Source organism: Loxodonta africana, chromosome 2, assembly GCF_030014295.1.
Source record: "Loxodonta africana isolate mLoxAfr1 chromosome 2, mLoxAfr1.hap2, whole genome shotgun sequence".
Lineage (NCBI taxonomy): Eukaryota > Metazoa > Chordata > Mammalia > Proboscidea > Elephantidae > Loxodonta > Loxodonta africana.
In genome coordinates this window covers 224172656-224189153 of record NC_087343.1, presented here as the reverse complement: position 1 = coordinate 224189153, position 16498 = coordinate 224172656, and the positions used below count along the sequence as shown (strand labels likewise).

The window sequence follows — 16498 nt, the reverse complement described above, 5'->3', positions numbered from 1 at the left end:
CTTTTGCTTTGGCTGCTCGACACTCAAGAGCAAGTTTCAGAGTCTCCTCTGACATCCATCTTGGTCTTTTCTTTCTTTTCTGTCTTTTCAATGACCTCTTGCTTTCTTCATGGATGATGTCCTTGATGTTATTCCACAACTCGTCTGGTCTGCGGTCACTAGTGTTCAATGAGTCAAATCTGTTCTTGAGATGGTCTCTAAATTCAGGTGGGATATACTCAAGGTCATATTTTGGCTCTTGTGGACTTGCTCTGATTTTCTTCAGTTTCAGCTTGAACTTGCATTTGAGCAACTGATGGTCTGTTCCACAGTCGGCCCCTGGCCTTGTTCTGACTGATGATATTGAGCTTTTCCATCGTCTTTTTCCACAGATGTAGTCAGTTTGATTTCTGTGTGTTCCGTCTGCTGAGGTCCATGTGTATGTATAGTCGCCGTTTACGTTGGTGAAAGAAGGTATTTGCCATGAGGAAGTTGCTGGTCTTGCAAAATTCTATCATTCGATGTCCGGCATTGTTTCTGTCACCAAGGCCATATTTTCCAACTACTGATCCTTCTTCTTTTCCAGTTTTCACATTCCAATCGCCAGTAATTATCAATGGATCTTGGTTGTGTGTTCGATCAATTTCAGACTGTAGCAGCTGATAAAAATCTTCTGTTTCTTCATCTTTGGCCCTAGTGGTTGGTGCGTAAATTTGAATAATAGTCGTATTAACTGGTCTTCCTTGTAGGCGTATGGCTATTATACTGTTGTACTTGAGGACAGATCTTGAAATGCTCTTTTTGACGATGAATGCAACACCATTCCTCTTCAAGTTGTCATTCCCAGCATAGTAGACTATATGATGGTCCAATTCAAAATGGCCAATACCACGTGTTTCGTCTCTCTTTTATATCGCAGAAGAGACTGACTCAAGACACATCTTACACCAACCCAGCCTCATTAACGTAACACAGATAACCCATTCGCAAGAGTAGAGGTTACGGTTTACAACACGTATTTTGGGGGGGCACGATTCAACCAGTAACATCGTTACTAATGAAAGTAAAGTACGCATTTCACTTTATGGCATACTCTGTTGTATAGCCCTGGGGGTTTTGAAAAGTGCATGACGTCACGTGTCCACCATTGCAGTATCGTGTGGGGTAGTCTCACTGTCCTAAAACTGCTGTCGTTTGGCCTTAGTTCTGAGTTGCTTCAAAAACCTGTGGGGAAGGAAGGGCGTGTTTAAAGTAGGCAAGGTAGTGGCAGAGATTTCATCTCCTTTGTAAAAGAAGGGGTCCCTGTATAGTACTGAAAGGTTGGTGGTCTGAGTTCACCCAGAGTGACCTCTGAAGAAGGGCGTGGTAACAGACTTCCAAAAAATCAGCCTTTGAGAACCCGGTGGAGTGCAGTTCTACTTTGATCCACGTGGGGTCGCCGTGCGGCGGAGTCGACTCCACAGCAACCGGCCGGGAGTAGAAGAGGATGGTAGTGACTCACGCCTTTCTGGCACTGGCTGCTCATTTTGCCTGTGTCAGGTTCATTAGAATCTCAGAAGGGGCTTTGGCCCCAAGAAGACAGAAGGCGAATGAGCAGATGGAATCTGATGGCAGATCCTCTTGGTGAAGTTAAGAGTGGTATGGCAGTGCCTCTGAAATGCCCATGTCCAGGCTTCGCTGGGGAACCTTGTTCCAGTGTAAACTCTGACTCTTTAGTCCTGGGGGGCCCTGAGGGCCTGCGTTTTCACCAAGCTGTCCATTGCTGTTGGGCTGTGGACAGCACTTTGTATGGCTCGGTATCACAGAACTCAAATTGCCCTCCACCTGTGACTCCCATGGACTTTGTAAACCTGCAGCAGGCCACCGAGTTGGTGAGGAGACTTGGGGAATGATCAGAGGACCTAGGGGTGTTTGGCCTGGGTAGCAGAAGACTTGAGTGTCTTGTAGGCTTGAAGGGCTATGTTGGGATGATAACTAAACCTATGCTGTTGTGCCTCCTGGAGGCACACCTGGAACAGTGAGAGACTTGTCAGCCCAGGTAAAGACTTTCTGAAGACGGAAATGAGAGAGGCGATGTGGCTGTATGGGATCCCCTTATGTGGCTGTACAGTTTTTTTTTTTAACCATCCCAGTGTGGATGGACATTTTTTGCTTGTGTTTTGCTTGCTTCACTGTTTTACAAAGTGCTTCAATGAATAACCATGCAAAGGTATAATACTTTCTATTTGTCTGCTTATCTGTAGGAGAAATCCCGCAAAGTAAATAGCTGGTTCAAAAGATACATGTATTTGTAATTTTGGTGGATAATCCCAGATTGCCCACAGGGACTATGCCTGTTTACCGCCCAGAGTGTAAGGGTGCTGCCTTTCTCCACCCTGTGTCGACAGCACAGGGTGTTAGCAAGCAAACTTATCATCTTAGTCTCATAGAAGAAAAATCCTATCTTGTGTTCTTGTTTTATCACGAGTGAGGGAGAGCACTTTTTATATATATATATACATATATGTATGTATTTAAGAAACAGTAGTGTCTTGTGAGCTATATTAAAACCCAACATGTTGCCGCTGAGTCGATTCTGACTCATAGCGACGCTATGGGACAGCGTAGAACTGCCCCACAGGGTTTCCAAGGAGCGCAGGTGGATTCAAACTGCAGACTTTTTGGTTGGCAGCTGAGCTCTTAACCACTGCACCACCAGGGCTCCAGTGAACTGTATTATCTTTTTTTTTTTTTTCCTGTTGATCGTTGGTCTTTTTTTGTTGACCGTAAGGAAATTCAGGGTTTTCCTGTTTGTTTTAAATATAAGCCTGTCGGCACAAACCACAGTTGCACATACTGTTTTGTAGCCCAGTTGCTTAAAGTGTGATAATTTGTAGCCCTGGGACATTGGGGTCCCATTTTCCTGGGTATCTGCTTCACCTGACAAACGTCTCAAAGGCCAGCCGAGGAGAACTGCAGCAGATGTGTGGCGTACTTGTTGATGTCATGGTTAGTGCCTTTTGCGGAATTGTACCTGGTATGCCATCTGAGGGATGGAAAATTGGATCAGGGAAACCAAGGACGGGTTCCTCTGAGTACAGTTCGGTTACTGTTTTCCCCTTAATTTTATGGTCCGTAATCTGAAACCAGGGCAGAGTACACAGTGGGAATAAAAATCACCCTTAACCTCGCCGCCCAAAGGTGTCCCCTGTGAATAACGAACATGGCGGTGTGTGTCCTCCAGCTTGTCTCTGCAGGCGTGGCATTTGCAGATGTTAAGTTGTAGCATTGGTAGCCCGGTTTCCCTCACGTGGTGTCTGTCATAGTGTCTGTGGTGAAGGTTATGTCGCCTCCATCGTTGGACCCTTAGGTTGTCTCCGCTGTGAGCACTGTTGGCGTGGGCTCTCCCTCTGGGAGCCTGAGGCCGAGGGGTGTCCAGTGTTATGGCTGCTGACCGAGGAGCTGTTTGGAGAGGAGCTGCCGCCCTCGAGTGGGAACGGGGGTGGTCAGCGTGTCCCCGTGGAGGGAGAGGAGGCGAGAAGTCATGCCGTACCTGGGTGTGTGGAGGCCTGGCTGCGGTTAGGACTTCAGCACACGCTTCAGGGGAACACAGTTCACCCCATAACGGACCTGAGCATCGGGCCATACAGCAGGCTGCACCCTGGAACCCCTGCCAGGCCACATTTACCCTGAGCTGCGGAAAGCAGCAAAGGGACCAGATAAGGAATTCCATTTTTGTGCCGAGCTAGATGTGAATGCAGACGGGGAGGCAGAGACCAGGACCAAAGGGGGTGTGAGGGGCACAGTGGGGGAGGGGTCGGGGGTGCTCAGACGTGGACAAGGTCGTTGAACCCAGGGCCAGCATTTGCTGTGGACTTCAGTCCCAGGCTGTCCCTGTTGATGTCGTGGTTGGGGTTTTGTCGCAGCTGCTTCGTTCGCAGATTAGAACGCAGGGCCGTGTTGCTGGCACCTCACGGGCCGTTCGTTTCAGTGACAGCACGCTGCGGGTTTTGATAAATCTTGCCTCCTCCCCAGCTTAATCGCCTTTCTGTTGTCATTTTCTCCATATTTACTACATGACGGCCCCCCTCTGCAGTTCCATGGGCACCAGTAAGCTGGCGGGGGAGGAGTTTCAGCTGCCGAGGCGGCACAGCGCAATGATGGACAGGAGAACGAGCGGCAGGGCTTTGTCCCTTTCTTCTTTCGTCCTTTTGTCCCTGAGCTCGGGAGTGCAGGGTCTTGTCAGTCCACGTGTTGGGGACAGCATTCCTTTAAGCCCCAGGTTTCCTTTCTAGCTAACATCTGACGGCAGTCCAGCAACAGTGGGGTCTGCGTGTACGTTAGCTCTTCCCTGGGAATGCGGGCCTGCCTCCGTGGATGGGGCACGGAGGGACAGGATGGCCGCTGTTCTGTGAAGAGCTGAGAGTGTTACTTCTGGTGTGTAAGGAGTGTCTTTGTAAAGTGAAGCCCAGGTCCCTTGCCTTCTGGTGAGCACATTATCTTCCTTTAGAGATGAGATGGCAGGTGATGACGATACACGGAGATGCCACAGACCCTGATCCAGGTTACCTCACGGACACTGAACATAACTTTGCTTGTTAGGGCTAACACCGTTATTGAGCCAGTTGATAAATGTGATGAAACGTGTGGGTCTGGTCAAGGGCTGAATTTGTGAGCGCACTCACCCAGTGTGAGCTGAGCTGGAACATATGGGTCTGGTCAAGGGCTGAATTTGTGAGCGCACTCACCCAGTGTGAGCTGAGCTGGAACTTGTGGGTCTGGTCAAGGGCTGAATTTGTGAGCGCACTCTCCCAGTGTGAGCTGAGCTGGAACACGTGGGTCTGGTCAAGGGCTGAATTTGTGAGCGCACTCACCCAGTGTGAGCTGAGCTGGAACATGTGGGTCTGGTCAAGGGCTGAATTTGTGAGCGCACTCACCCAGTGTGAGCTGAGCTGGAACTTGTGGGTCTGGTCAAGGGCTGAATTTGTGAGCGCATTCACCCAGTGCGAGCTGAGCTAGAAGTCAGGCCTGTCCAGCCGTCAGTGTCCCTGGTTGGCACTTGCCCCTGGACCCAGGGAGTGGCCTCTGGAGGGTCACACGGTGCTTGTTCTGCCGCCTTGGGTCGTACTTAGCCCCAATGCTCAGGGTGTCAGAGACAGTCCCCTCTTCTGCGGGGGGTACAGCTCAGGCAGGATGTGTGGGATTCTGGGTCTTCTTGTGACAAAACAGGGGTCGCGGTCACTGGTGGTCCTGGTGGTGGAAGCTCTAAGGCGGGTCCCAGGTGGGGGTGTGCTTTTGTCTGTCTTTAATGGTGTCCCAGGGCTCACTTGACACTTGAGCTGACTGCTGTCTCCCCAGGTACGCAGCAGAGGTTCTGGGGTCCAGGAGCAATTTCCCCAACGTTTTGTTTTGGCAGTTTTCAAATACAGCAAAGTTGAAAGAATTTTATGTAAAAAATCCTGCATTCTGTCATTAGGAGCAATTTTTCTAGAGGAAAAACAGTAGAAGTGAAGTTTGTCTAAGGCATTGGCTTCGTCGCGGTTGTTTCGATGGCTTTACGTGTTTGGCACCGTCTTTGGTAATGGGGAAGGAAAACATACGTGAGGACCTGACGCATACCAGCTGAATAAGTGGCTTCGGGGTCTGTCAGGGGACTTTGTATAAATTTTGATAAATGACGTGGGATCTGTCTGGCCTTCTAGGACCATGGTGAGGCGATGCACTGCCCTGACATTCACAGCCTCCGAGGAGAAGGTTCTCGTGGCGGACAAGTCTGGGGATGTCTATTCCTTCTCTGTGTTGGAGCCTCAGGGACGTGGAAAGCTCGAGCTGGGACACCTGTCTATGCTGTTGGACGTGGTACGTAGGTGATTGCTTCGCCGATGTCTGCTCTGCGTGTCTGCCACGCCCGTTCCCTGTCCAGCTCTCCTAGCACATTGTGTGGGTGCATTATTAGGGTAACTCTTGGGAGGGAGCTTGCCAAATAGTCTTGTGTCAGTTTGGCAAAAAACGTGAGTGCTGGTTTTATGTAAGGAGTTGGGCTAGAGTTCTCCGCAAGATGGAGAGGATGGGGAAGACACGGCCCCCTTGTGGCGGCTCATGAGGCATTGGGAGAAGCAAGTAATAGCTGTGATGGTGGCAGAGCATAAGAACGATGCGGAGGGGGCAAAAAGAAGGACTGGTGGTTTAGGGCAGGGAGAGCGGTTCGTTTGTTAGTTAAAATGAAGATGCCCTATGTCCTTGCTGTTGTTAGGTGCCGTCGAGTCAGTTCCAACTCATAGCGACCCGGTGTACAACAGAACGAGACACTGCCTGGTCCTGTGCCATCCTCACAGTCGTCGTTATGCTTGAGTCCATTGTTGCAGCCAGTGTATCAGTCCATCTCGTTGAAGGTCTTCTTCTTTTTCACTGACCCTCTACTTTACCAAGCATGATGTCCTCTCTGGGGACTGATCCCTCTTGATAACATGTCTAAAGTATGTGAGACAGAGTCTTACCATCCTAAGCGGCATTCTGGCTGTGCTTCTTCCAAGACAGATTTATTCATTCTTCTGGTAGTCCATAGTGTATTCAGTATTCTTTGACAACACCATAATTCAGAGGCATCATTTCTTCATCATTCTTCCTTACTCGTTGTCCAGCTTTCACATGCATATGAGGCTATTGAAAATACTGTGGCTTGTGTCAGACGCACCTTAGTCCTCAGTGTGATATCTTTGTTCTTCAACACTTTAAAGAGGCCCTTTGCAGCAGATTTGCCCAATACAGTGCGTCTTTTGATCTCTTGACTGCTGCTTTTATGGGCGATGAAATCCGTGACAGCTTCACTCTTTTCTCTGCTTATCATGATGTTTATTGGTCCAGTTGTGAGGATTTTTGTTTTCTTTATGCTGAGGTACAGTCCATACTGAAGACTGTGGTCTTTGATCTTCATCAGTAAGTGCTTCAAACTCCTCTTAGCTTTCAGCAGGCAAGGTTGCGTCATCTGCATATCATGGGCTGTTAATGAGTCTTTCTCCAGTCCTGATGCCCTGTTCTTCCTCATATAGTCCAGCTTCTTGGGTTATTTGCTCAGCATACAGACTGGATGGAAAACTTGGTGGCATAGTGGTTAAGAGCTACAGCTGCTAACGAAAAGATCGGCAGTTTGAATCCACCAGGCGCTCTTTGGAAACTCTAGGGGGCGGTTCTGCTCTGTATTGCAGGGTCACTGTGAGCCAGAATCGACTTGACGGCAGTGGGTTTGGTTTGGTTTTTATGCAGATTGAATAAGTGTGGTGAAAGGATACAACCCTGACACACACCTTTCCTGATTCTGGGTCTTTACTTTTATGGACGTAAAGCACATGTGGGTCCAAAGCAATGCCTGGGTGCCCCAGGGACGTTGGGGTGCATTCCGAGCAGGGTGGGCAGCGTCTTTCCCAGTTGGGGCAGCACAGCGAGTCCTCGGGTTTGCTCTGTAATGTCGTTATTGCAGGCGTGTGCCACCGTGGCTCCTGCCCTGTGACAGTGTCTTCTGCCCCCAGAAAGTCTGCACAGCCTGCCCTTAGCCTGTGTGGAAATGCTGAGGGTCCGAGGAGCATATGTGAGCCCCCTGGAGGCTTGCAGGGAGGTGGGAGAACCAGCGCCTGTACTTGAGGCCATGTGGTCTCAACAAGGCAGCTTCTCTGTGGAGACTGTTCGGTGAGCAGGAAGGGGCACAGCTGGAAATGCCGCCGCCTCCCAGGACCTGGGGGTGGAGGTGAGAGGTGAGCAGGACAGGCGGTGAGGGGTGCTGCCCCTTTGCATCCTGCATGTCTGGGTGAGAGTGTGGCTCTCCCATAGTGGGAATGGCCCTCTAGGGAGAGCCCTGTATCCAGGAGACAAGTGAATGGAGGTAGGAAGTGGATAAGCGATTCCAGACGTGGGCTCAGGCTGGGTCTGGTGTTGGAGCAGGGAGCCAGCAGGAGCAGCGGGTCGAGAGCGCCACCCTGGTTTGGTCCTCACAGTAGGCCCTGAGCTGGACACTGTCCCATCCCATCTACAGATGACTGCCCGGGGTCCAGGGAGGGCCAGTGCGTGGGGGTGCCAGGGCAGGAGCTGAGCAGGGAAAGGAGGTAACCAGGGTGTCTGAAGGAGAAAGCACCAGGCTTGGTGATGGGCGTGGGGAGAGTGAGAGGAAGACGGGGAAGTGACCCCACACTGTTGGAGCCGAGGGACTTGTATGTGGGGTATGGTGGGTGGGGACAAAGACTTCTGTAGGTGTGATGAGCTGGAGGAGACAGGGCACCCAGGGAAGTCCTTCACTGGTGCAGAGCTGAGGGTGGGGCTGGGGTGGGCTCGGGACCCACCCAGAGCAGGAGAAGGGGCTGGGTAGGCCTGGACACTAGTTAGACTAGGGGCGTCTGGAGGGGACAGGAGCTGGCCTGACGTACCCTAGGGCCACGTCCCATTCCTGATTGGGTGCAGGCTCCCTTCCGAAGGGCCTTTGGGGTGTTGATGGGGCCCAGATGCGGGATGAGAAGCGGGGCATTGTGACTGCAACCGGAGAGGTGCAGCCTTTGTGTCTTCCTTCATTTGTCCCCACAACGCAGGCAGTGAGTCCTGATGGCCGCTACGTGCTCACTGCAGACCGTGACGAGAAGATTCGCGTGAGCTGGTTGGCAGCGCCCCACAGCATTGAGTCCTTCTGCCTCGGACACACCGAGTGAGTGTCCTTCCTGGGCACTCCCTGCTCCTTGGGCTGCTCACACATCCTCAGCCTTGGCGCAAGCTTGGTTTTACAGCAGGTGGAGGTATGAGAGCTGGTGGGCACTGGGTGGCAGGCAGTCATGGAGCCGCTCGAAACCCTTCTGGCAACAAGACTCCCCCCAGTGCCATGATGGTACTTCCCGGTGCGTGCTGTCACATCTGGTTGGTCACGTTCTCACCTTCGGCACCTACATTAGGGGGAGATTTTTCATTGCTCCTGAAGTGTTAGCCTAGGCTGACCATTTGTTTTTGCTGCCCACGAAGCCCAGTGTGACCAGAAGCGTGAGAGAAAGGCGTTTACTCTGAGCCTTTTCCTCTGGTCTGTTACTCCATGTCAACCTCATGATGGGGTTTGTTCTGGAACCTCCTCAGTTCTCAGAGTTGAGGCCCCGGGTCTGCTGGGCAGTTTGGTAGTGATCGCGGTTTATTGATTGTAACTGTCAAAGGATTAAATAGCCTTGAACTTGGCCACCGCCCTTGCTCTTGTCACCTCTGCTTCCTGGTACATGAGCTGTCTTCTTCATGGAATTATGATGGATAAGGAAGGCATTTCTGAGGAATACGGCAATTCTCAGGCAAAAGGCTAGTAAGAGTTTTCACAAAGGAAGAACACTTAGTTTAATTGGCTGAAATGTTTTAAAATATATAACCTGAGGATGGGAAAGAAACAGAAGGGATTTACTTCAGCTCTGGGCTTGCTTGTGTTTTCTTGGTTTCTAATGGAAGGCAAACGTTGACCTCTGAGGAGATTGTTGGTCACTTGGTTGGTACCTCATGGTAGCTTGACTTTTATCTGGCTCCCTAGTAATCAGCAGCTTGGAGTCCCCGTGACCCACAAGCTCTCCAGCCTTTCCCCATTGCTCTGGGCTTGCTGGGGTCTTTGCTGCACCCGACACCACCAGGTATGCTGCTTTCAGGGCCTTTGGACCTGTTGTCCTGAGGAGGGCACTGGTTTTGCCCAGACAGCCCACACTCCTTCCTTCCCTTAGCTTTGGGTTTGAGGCCACCTGTTCTCAGCATGGCCTTCCCTGACTACCACCTCTCAGATGACTCCTGCCCTGGCCAGGCACTTCTTCTTGTCTGGCGCTGTCCATCATGGGAGCCTCGAGCCACACGTCACTTGTGGCTAGTCTGAGGGGAGGCGAGTCGTAAGTGGCAAGTACATACCCGATTTCAAAGACTTATTACCAGAAACCTGTGAAACGTATGGGTTGAATGGCAATATTTTGGATATAACGTGTTAAATAAAAATATATTGCTAAAGTTAATTTCAGTTTTTCTATTTACTTTTTTAATGTGACTTCTAGAAAATTAAAAATGACAGCCACGCCTCTGTCTGTGGCTTGCCTCGTGTCTGTTGGACAGCACTGAGCCTGGCTCTAGCTCCCAGTCAGACATCTGTCTCCCTCTAGCGTCTGGTTGGAGGGGTTCTGGGTTTTGCTTGTTGCTGTCTCCCCACTTAGCGCAGTGCCTGGCCCGTGGCAGGTGGTCAGTAGATACTTGAATGAGTGATCGTTTCTCTCCTGTTGAGACCTTTGAGGGGACCCACGCCCTCGGGAATGAAAGCCCTGAGCCAAACGTGCGTTTTGTCTTTTCCACTTGGAGAAACAGACTGGGGCCCCAAGTATCTTCCTGGAAGGCAGCCCCTGGTGAGGGAGTGGGGTAGGCTGGGAGGGGTTCGGATAAGGGGAGGGCCAAGGTGGCCTGGCCTAAGGGACCAGCGAGTGAGCTTGACACATTAGTGGTGGCTCAAGCCCGAGCTGGTGGGAATGAGGGTGCGCTGCACCCTGGAGGTGCTGAGACTGTGTGTGTGACTGATCAGCTGAGGTGGGCTCTGGGGTCATGCTTCCCAGGGTCCACTGTCAACCGCCGCTTTGTCAGGAGAGCAGCCGCAACTTGGCATTCTGTGGCCGTTGCAGGCAGAGCCCTGCATGGGGGACTTGGTGTGGTCCACCGAGCTGGCTCTCTGGCCGGGCCACCAGGTTTCTGGTGCCAAGGCTGCGTGGTGGCTGGGGAGTGACTGGGCTCTCGTTCCCGCTCCATGGAGGGAGCTTCAGGTGCCTGGGGCCTGGCTGTGAGGGGGCCTCCTATCTGCATGCTGCTTTCCTTCCCCGTGCTCTGTCCTCTGGGTCTCACTGTCATCAGTGCCATCACTCGGCGGCAGGTGTGTAGTGACGTGTGGCTGGCATAGGTGAGGTGTGGGGGCGGTGAGATGGGTCCTTGGTGGCCGTGTCGCTGAAACGCTCTTGTGCTGTCGGCACAGGCCCACATACAGCACGTGTATCCCTGACCCCTGTTCACATGTGGCCTCTTTTCGGGGGCAGGCGAGTCTGTTGAGGTCGTGGGGAGGCTGGGGAGGCCTCTGCTTTCTGAACTGCCGGCTGCCTCCAGGATGCGCTGACACTGCAGAGTCTGGTCTAATTCCCCACTCCTCACCTTCCCGCTGCAGGTTTGTGAGCCGGATATTCGTGGTGCCCGACCATCCAGAGCTGCTGCTGTCCACCTCTGGGGTGAGTGCTGAGCGTGCTGCCCTTCACTCTGGTTTCCTCGCAACGGAGCTGGGAGCCCAGGGGTGGGGTAGCGTCCTGGTGGGGGCAGCTCAGGTGCGGATTCTCAGGTGCACAGCAGCCCTCTGGGGTAGAAGTCCACGTGTCCCTTGGTGGCCACTAGATGGTGCTTGCTGATCCTGAGTGGCGGAGTGGCTGAGGCTTCCTTGTTGCTCACTGCCGGTTACTCGTGCATGTGTGAGGGGGTGTGTGTGTGTGTGAGTGAGTACATGCTTGGATGAGCCCATCAGCTGTGGTCTCTGACCTCCTAGAACAAGATGGTCTGGCTGTCTTGAGCCCTTGGCCTGCCCTGCTGTGGGGTTTGTGTGAGCTGCTACGCGGTGAGACGACCAGGGAGCCTCTGGTTCACAGAGGCCATGCCCACTCTCACCAGCGTTGCCACAGACCACAGCCGGCCAGTCAATCGGGTACACCTGCCAGCCTCTGAACACCTGGTGTCTCTGTGAGCTGCCTCCCACGTCTGCATGTGACGTGGGCTAACCCGTGTCCTTGGCATGCAGGATGGTACCCTGCGGCTCTGGGAGTACCGGAGCGGGCGGGAGCTGCATCGCTGTCTGGTGACCAGCCTGCAGGAGCCGGGCGCGCCCCAGAGAGAGAAGGTAAGGTGCCACATGGCTCACCTGGACCTGTTGGCACGTGCCTGGGCTCCTGGGTTCTCTGAGAACCGTTGTTTCTATGTTAGGAACACTTCTTGACGCCAATGCCAGACTTCTTCCGGAGTGGAAGAGACTGTGTATTTCAGATGCTGAGGGCACCTCACCATGTCAGTGGGAGTCACACATGGGTCACATTCCGTGTGCGTCAGACATGTCGCTTACAGGAGGTCCTCTCTCTCTTGCTTGGAAATGGAGGACGTTGGTGCCTGGGCCAGCAGCCTGGCAGAGGTGCTGTGTGGGTGGGCGGGAGGGGCTCAGTGCCCAAGCAGGGCTCATTTCACGGCCCTAGGTGTGTGTGGCTGGCCCTGGGTGTTCGTAAAGTTTGTGTGAGATGGTTCTGCCATCTTACTGGGAAGGGTGCTTTTTTCTGGCCAGTAGGCGGCACGGGGTGGAGGTTCACCCAGGCAGGACACGAACCTGGTGGGGAGATGGGGGCCCTTGCCCAGGTTCCTGGCCTCCGATTTGGTCTGTGTTGCATCCAGGTCAGATGTCCTACGGCCCTTGTTTTCTTGGACAGGGTGCTGTCAGCTACGCTCCCTCTGGCTTCTTTCCTCCATGTCTGCTCTGTCTACGTGCACTGCAGGCCTCCTGGGGGCGGGTTCTGGTCTGTTCCGGGTGAGCAGCTCTCCTCCGGCTCTGGTGCCGCCTGTGTGCGTGCTCAGTCACCCCCCAGCTCTCCCTCATCCCTGCTTTCCGGGTGAGCTCCGCCCACCATACCACTCTCTGGCTGTGCTGGGGGAGGTAGCTGGCAGTTTGCCAGTTCATGCGGGGGTGGGGTTGGGGACACTGCTATGTAGCCCCCTGTCCTTCCTCACTGGCTCTGTGGGACATCAGTCTGTGCCTCCTCTGTACATGCCCGCCCACACATGCTTCGTCTGTGGAGGCCCTGGGTGTGCTCACAGCACCGCCTGCGCCCTTCCTCCCACGCAGTGCGCCTCAGTATGCTGCATGCTGAGGGCATCACTAGGTGCCAGCAGAGGCCACGTGCCCCTTCTCGGCTGCTCTGCACTGTCTGGGAGGCGTCCCAAGGCCTTGGGTTGTGATGGCAGTGCTGAGGCTGTTCGTGTTTTAAATGGTTAGCGCTTCCTGTGCTCCCTCTTCTTCAGAATAAACCCCAGTGAGGACAGACGAGTGCCGAGTGTGGGCTGCTTTGCTTTGGAAGGCACTGTGGTTTTTCCAAGCCCGTGTCTGCACGTCCCTCTGGAGCACGGCCCTTGGCCTTAGGAGGCTCGAGAACCTGGTGCTGTCTGTAGCCTTTCGTTACCTGCTTTGTTAACATTTTGGTCTCTCTAGTTTTTAAACACTAGAGGCCTTTTTTTTTTTTCCTCCAGGGTGCCTCCTGTTGGGTTGCTCTGAACCCCTGCCCAGCCCTCCCATGCGTTCCTGGGGTCATGTCACCGGGGTCTTCGGTTGCTGGGGAGGTTTTCAGTTGAAAAGACGTAGCCGCCTTTTGGTTGCTCTGGAGTCCTGTGTGCTCAGGAGAGCCCAGTACTGGACACCAGGGTGTGGGGTGCTCCAGGGGGACCCGCACTGGCTTACCGCTGTGCTGCCCTGAGGCAGGCCTGGGCCTGTGCAGGGGGCAGGAAGGTTTGGCTTTTGTTTCTGCTCAGGCCTGCTTACTTAAGGATTGCATAGCTGGTGCATGGTGCTGACCTGTGGGCAGTTTCTCAGTGGCGTGGGTGCCCTACTGTGTGTCCTCAGGCTGAGAGCTCTGGATTTGCCCTGGAGCTCCTCCTGGGCCCCTGCAGCCCTGAGGGATCAGCGTTCCACTGGTGTCCGGGATGTGGTCTGGGGGTGAGTTCTGGTTTAAGAGGGGGACAAAAAGAGAAGGACATTTCTGCTCATCCTCTGTGAGCTGCCCCCATTCCTCTGGGCCTCACACTGCCCTGTCGCCTCTGTTCTGTGAGCAGGTCAGGCCTGCCAGGTTGGGGCCCAAGGACCCCACAGGCTGTCAGCCTGGTGCTGGTCCTGACTGCTGCGTGCCCTCACTTAACCCCCACAGCCACCTGTGGGCAAGGCTGGTGCCGGTCTCGTTTCTGTCGTATGAGCAGGGTCCGTGGCAGAGCACGGCGGTTGCAGGGTCTGACTTACTTGGGCCAATTCAGTGCCAGCACACGGGTGCCTCGGCTTCCCTGTGCTGTGGATGGTCCCCACATCTTGGTGCCCTTGCTCCGCCCTGGGGCTACCCCAGGAGTGCGCTGGCGTTCCTGCGTTTCTTGCTGGGTGGCCACAGCGAGCACCAGGCCCGTTCTTCCCGACTTCTTGTGACTGAGTTCTCATCACTTTCTTTATGTCTTAACGTTTTTTCCGCCTGGAAGTGTGGAGGCACTTTGGCTTCCTGTGTCTGGTAATTAACATTTTTTCTTTTCCCTCTGAGTGCTTAGTTCGCTCCTCTTCTTGCTCTTGGCCAGCCTGCTTTTGGAGACATTCCGCAGGCTCTGGGGCGGGGCCAGAGCCACGGGAAGCTTCTGCCTTTGGCCCTGGTGAGGCGGAATTGTGTGTGAAACAAATGGTCCATGGTTTTCCAGAAGGTCCCAGAACTCCCTTCTCTCCCCTTCCTTGGTGGTGTACAGTCCTGTGGGTTCGTTCGGGTCTCCTGGGTGGTGGTGGCAGCTAAGCCCCCCTCTTCTTGCAGAGGTTCACAGCGTCCCGGATCGCATACTGCCGCCAGGATAGTTGTGTGGCCCTGCAGTGTGATGGGTAAGTGCTGGCAGCCCCGTGTGGCTTTTGTCCCAGGTGCCTGTGGCGGGGGGGAGGGTTACATGAATTGTTGAATGTTGTTGGTCCCCACCTGGGGTTTCTGATTCAGTGGGCCTGGGGGTGGGTCTGAAGATGTGCGTTTCCAGTAGGTTCCACAGGTGCTGAGGCTGCCAGTCTGGGATCCCACTGTGAGACCCGCTTCTCTGGAGCAGGCATGGGAGCTGGGGGTGCCGAGACTCGGCTGTGTCAGCTGATGCCCACACGGCTTGGTGGTGGCCGCAGTCCCTTCTCTCTCTGTGTGCCCAGGATCCCTGTGGTCTACATCTTCCAGCTGGATGCCCTCCGGCAGCTGCTGGTTTACAAGCAGCAGCTGTCCTTCCAGCACCGGGTGTGGGACGTCGCCTTTGAGGAGACACCGGGGCTGTGGGTCCTGCAGGACTCCCGGGAAGCTCCTGTGGTGCTTTGCCAGCCGGTGCAGGGGCAGTGGCAGGTGAGGTGTGCCCTTCTGGAATGTTCCGCCTCCTGCTGTCCTGTAAGCTGTGGGGGGGCGGGGGGGCACTCTGATGTTGGCTGTGCACCTGAGACCTTTCAGCTCTGTCACTTCTCCATCCCAGTGGAGTGTGTGTGAGGGAGCGGGGGCAGGCGAGGGAGCTTGGCTAGGGTTTGCGTAGGTCGACGGTGCCTGGAGATAGATTTCCTCCAGTTGGAAACCGGCCTTCATTTGGGGATTTTTCCTGTGGGTGTCCTCATCACACCTATCTTGTCAGCAGTGGGGCCGATGCTGGTGTGGCTTCGTTCTGTGTCCCTAATGCTGGCAGCTTAGCAGAGTTGAGTGCCTGGGGCCTTAGGTGGGGGTCTCAGAGCTGCAAAGGCCCTGGTGTGGTGGGGTGTAGGGGTGGGGAGGGTGAGCCCACGTGGCTCTGTCTCCCCATCTGTAAAGTGGGAGCGTCCTTCATCACAAGATGTGGTGGGGATGAGTGAGATAAAGTGCATGGATGCTCCCTGTCACCTTTGCCAACGCTGCTCACACCTCTCTGGGGTTTTTATCTGACAAGTAGCAGTAAAGCACATTCCCCCAGGCTGGGTCTGCTGGCTCCTTGAGTCAGGGAGTTTTAGCGAGCCTGCTGGAGCGGGCATGTTCACAGCATGTGTCTGCATTGCAACGAGCAGCAGTCCTGGCGTGCTTGTTGGGCGAGACCCCCGCCTGCTCCTCAGGTCTGCACTAGGAAGCTGATAGGGACGAGGAGGTTGCAGCGAATCTTCCCAGCCGCAGGCTTTCCCATCACGAGTGCTGGGCAGAGCCTGGTGGGTCCTGTCCTGCCTCTTTCTGAAAGGTTTTCACTTGTCTTCTTCAGCCTGTTTCTGAAAATGACGTGCTAAACAAAGTCTCCAGTCATCTTCACGGGAATTGGGCCATGTTAGAAGGTGAGGACGTTAACATAAACTGCTTCTCAGGAGCAAGTCTAAAACTGTAGGAAAATGCAGATTACAGAATGCCATACACAGTGGGGCCCCCTTGGTGAGTAAAATGTAGGGCATATGGGAGATGCATGGAGTCCTGGGTGGTGCACAGTTAATGCCCTCAGCTGCTAAGGTTAGAGGTTTGAGTCTACCCAGAGGTACCTTGGAAGAAAGGCCTGGCAGTCTATTTCCAAAAGATCAGCCATTGAAAACCGTTTGGAGCACAATTCTACTCTGACACATATGGGGTTGCTGTGAGCTGGGGTCGACTACATGGCAACCTGTCTTAACAGTCAGGTTGCCAGCTGGGGCACACCAAGGAGGGAGGAAGCATGAGTGAGTTCTCATTGGGGTAACTGGAGCTGCATCTGAACAGGAGGTGTCATGGCCCTTGTCCCACCCAGGCTCTGTTCTGTCTCTGTCCCA

General features: G+C 53.9%; 1 protein-coding gene across 3 annotated transcripts in view; it reads left to right on the top strand.

Moving 5' to 3' along the window:
• The window catches only part of WDR4 (WD repeat domain 4), a 44958-nt gene that overhangs the window by 10638 nt on the left and 17822 nt on the right, over positions 1-16498 (top strand). For all 3 annotated transcript variants that reach the window (XM_010598666.3, XM_003418986.4, XM_064279507.1), the window contains 7 exons: positions 5661-5817; positions 8532-8644; positions 11138-11198; positions 11756-11854; positions 14547-14611; positions 14918-15101; positions 15967-16036. In XM_010598666.3, coding sequence (XP_010596968.3) covers positions 5661-5817; positions 8532-8644; positions 11138-11198; positions 11756-11854; positions 14547-14611; positions 14918-15101; positions 15967-16036 — 749 coding nt within the window. The remainder of the gene's footprint in view (positions 1-5660; positions 5818-8531; positions 8645-11137; positions 11199-11755; positions 11855-14546; positions 14612-14917; positions 15102-15966; positions 16037-16498) is intronic.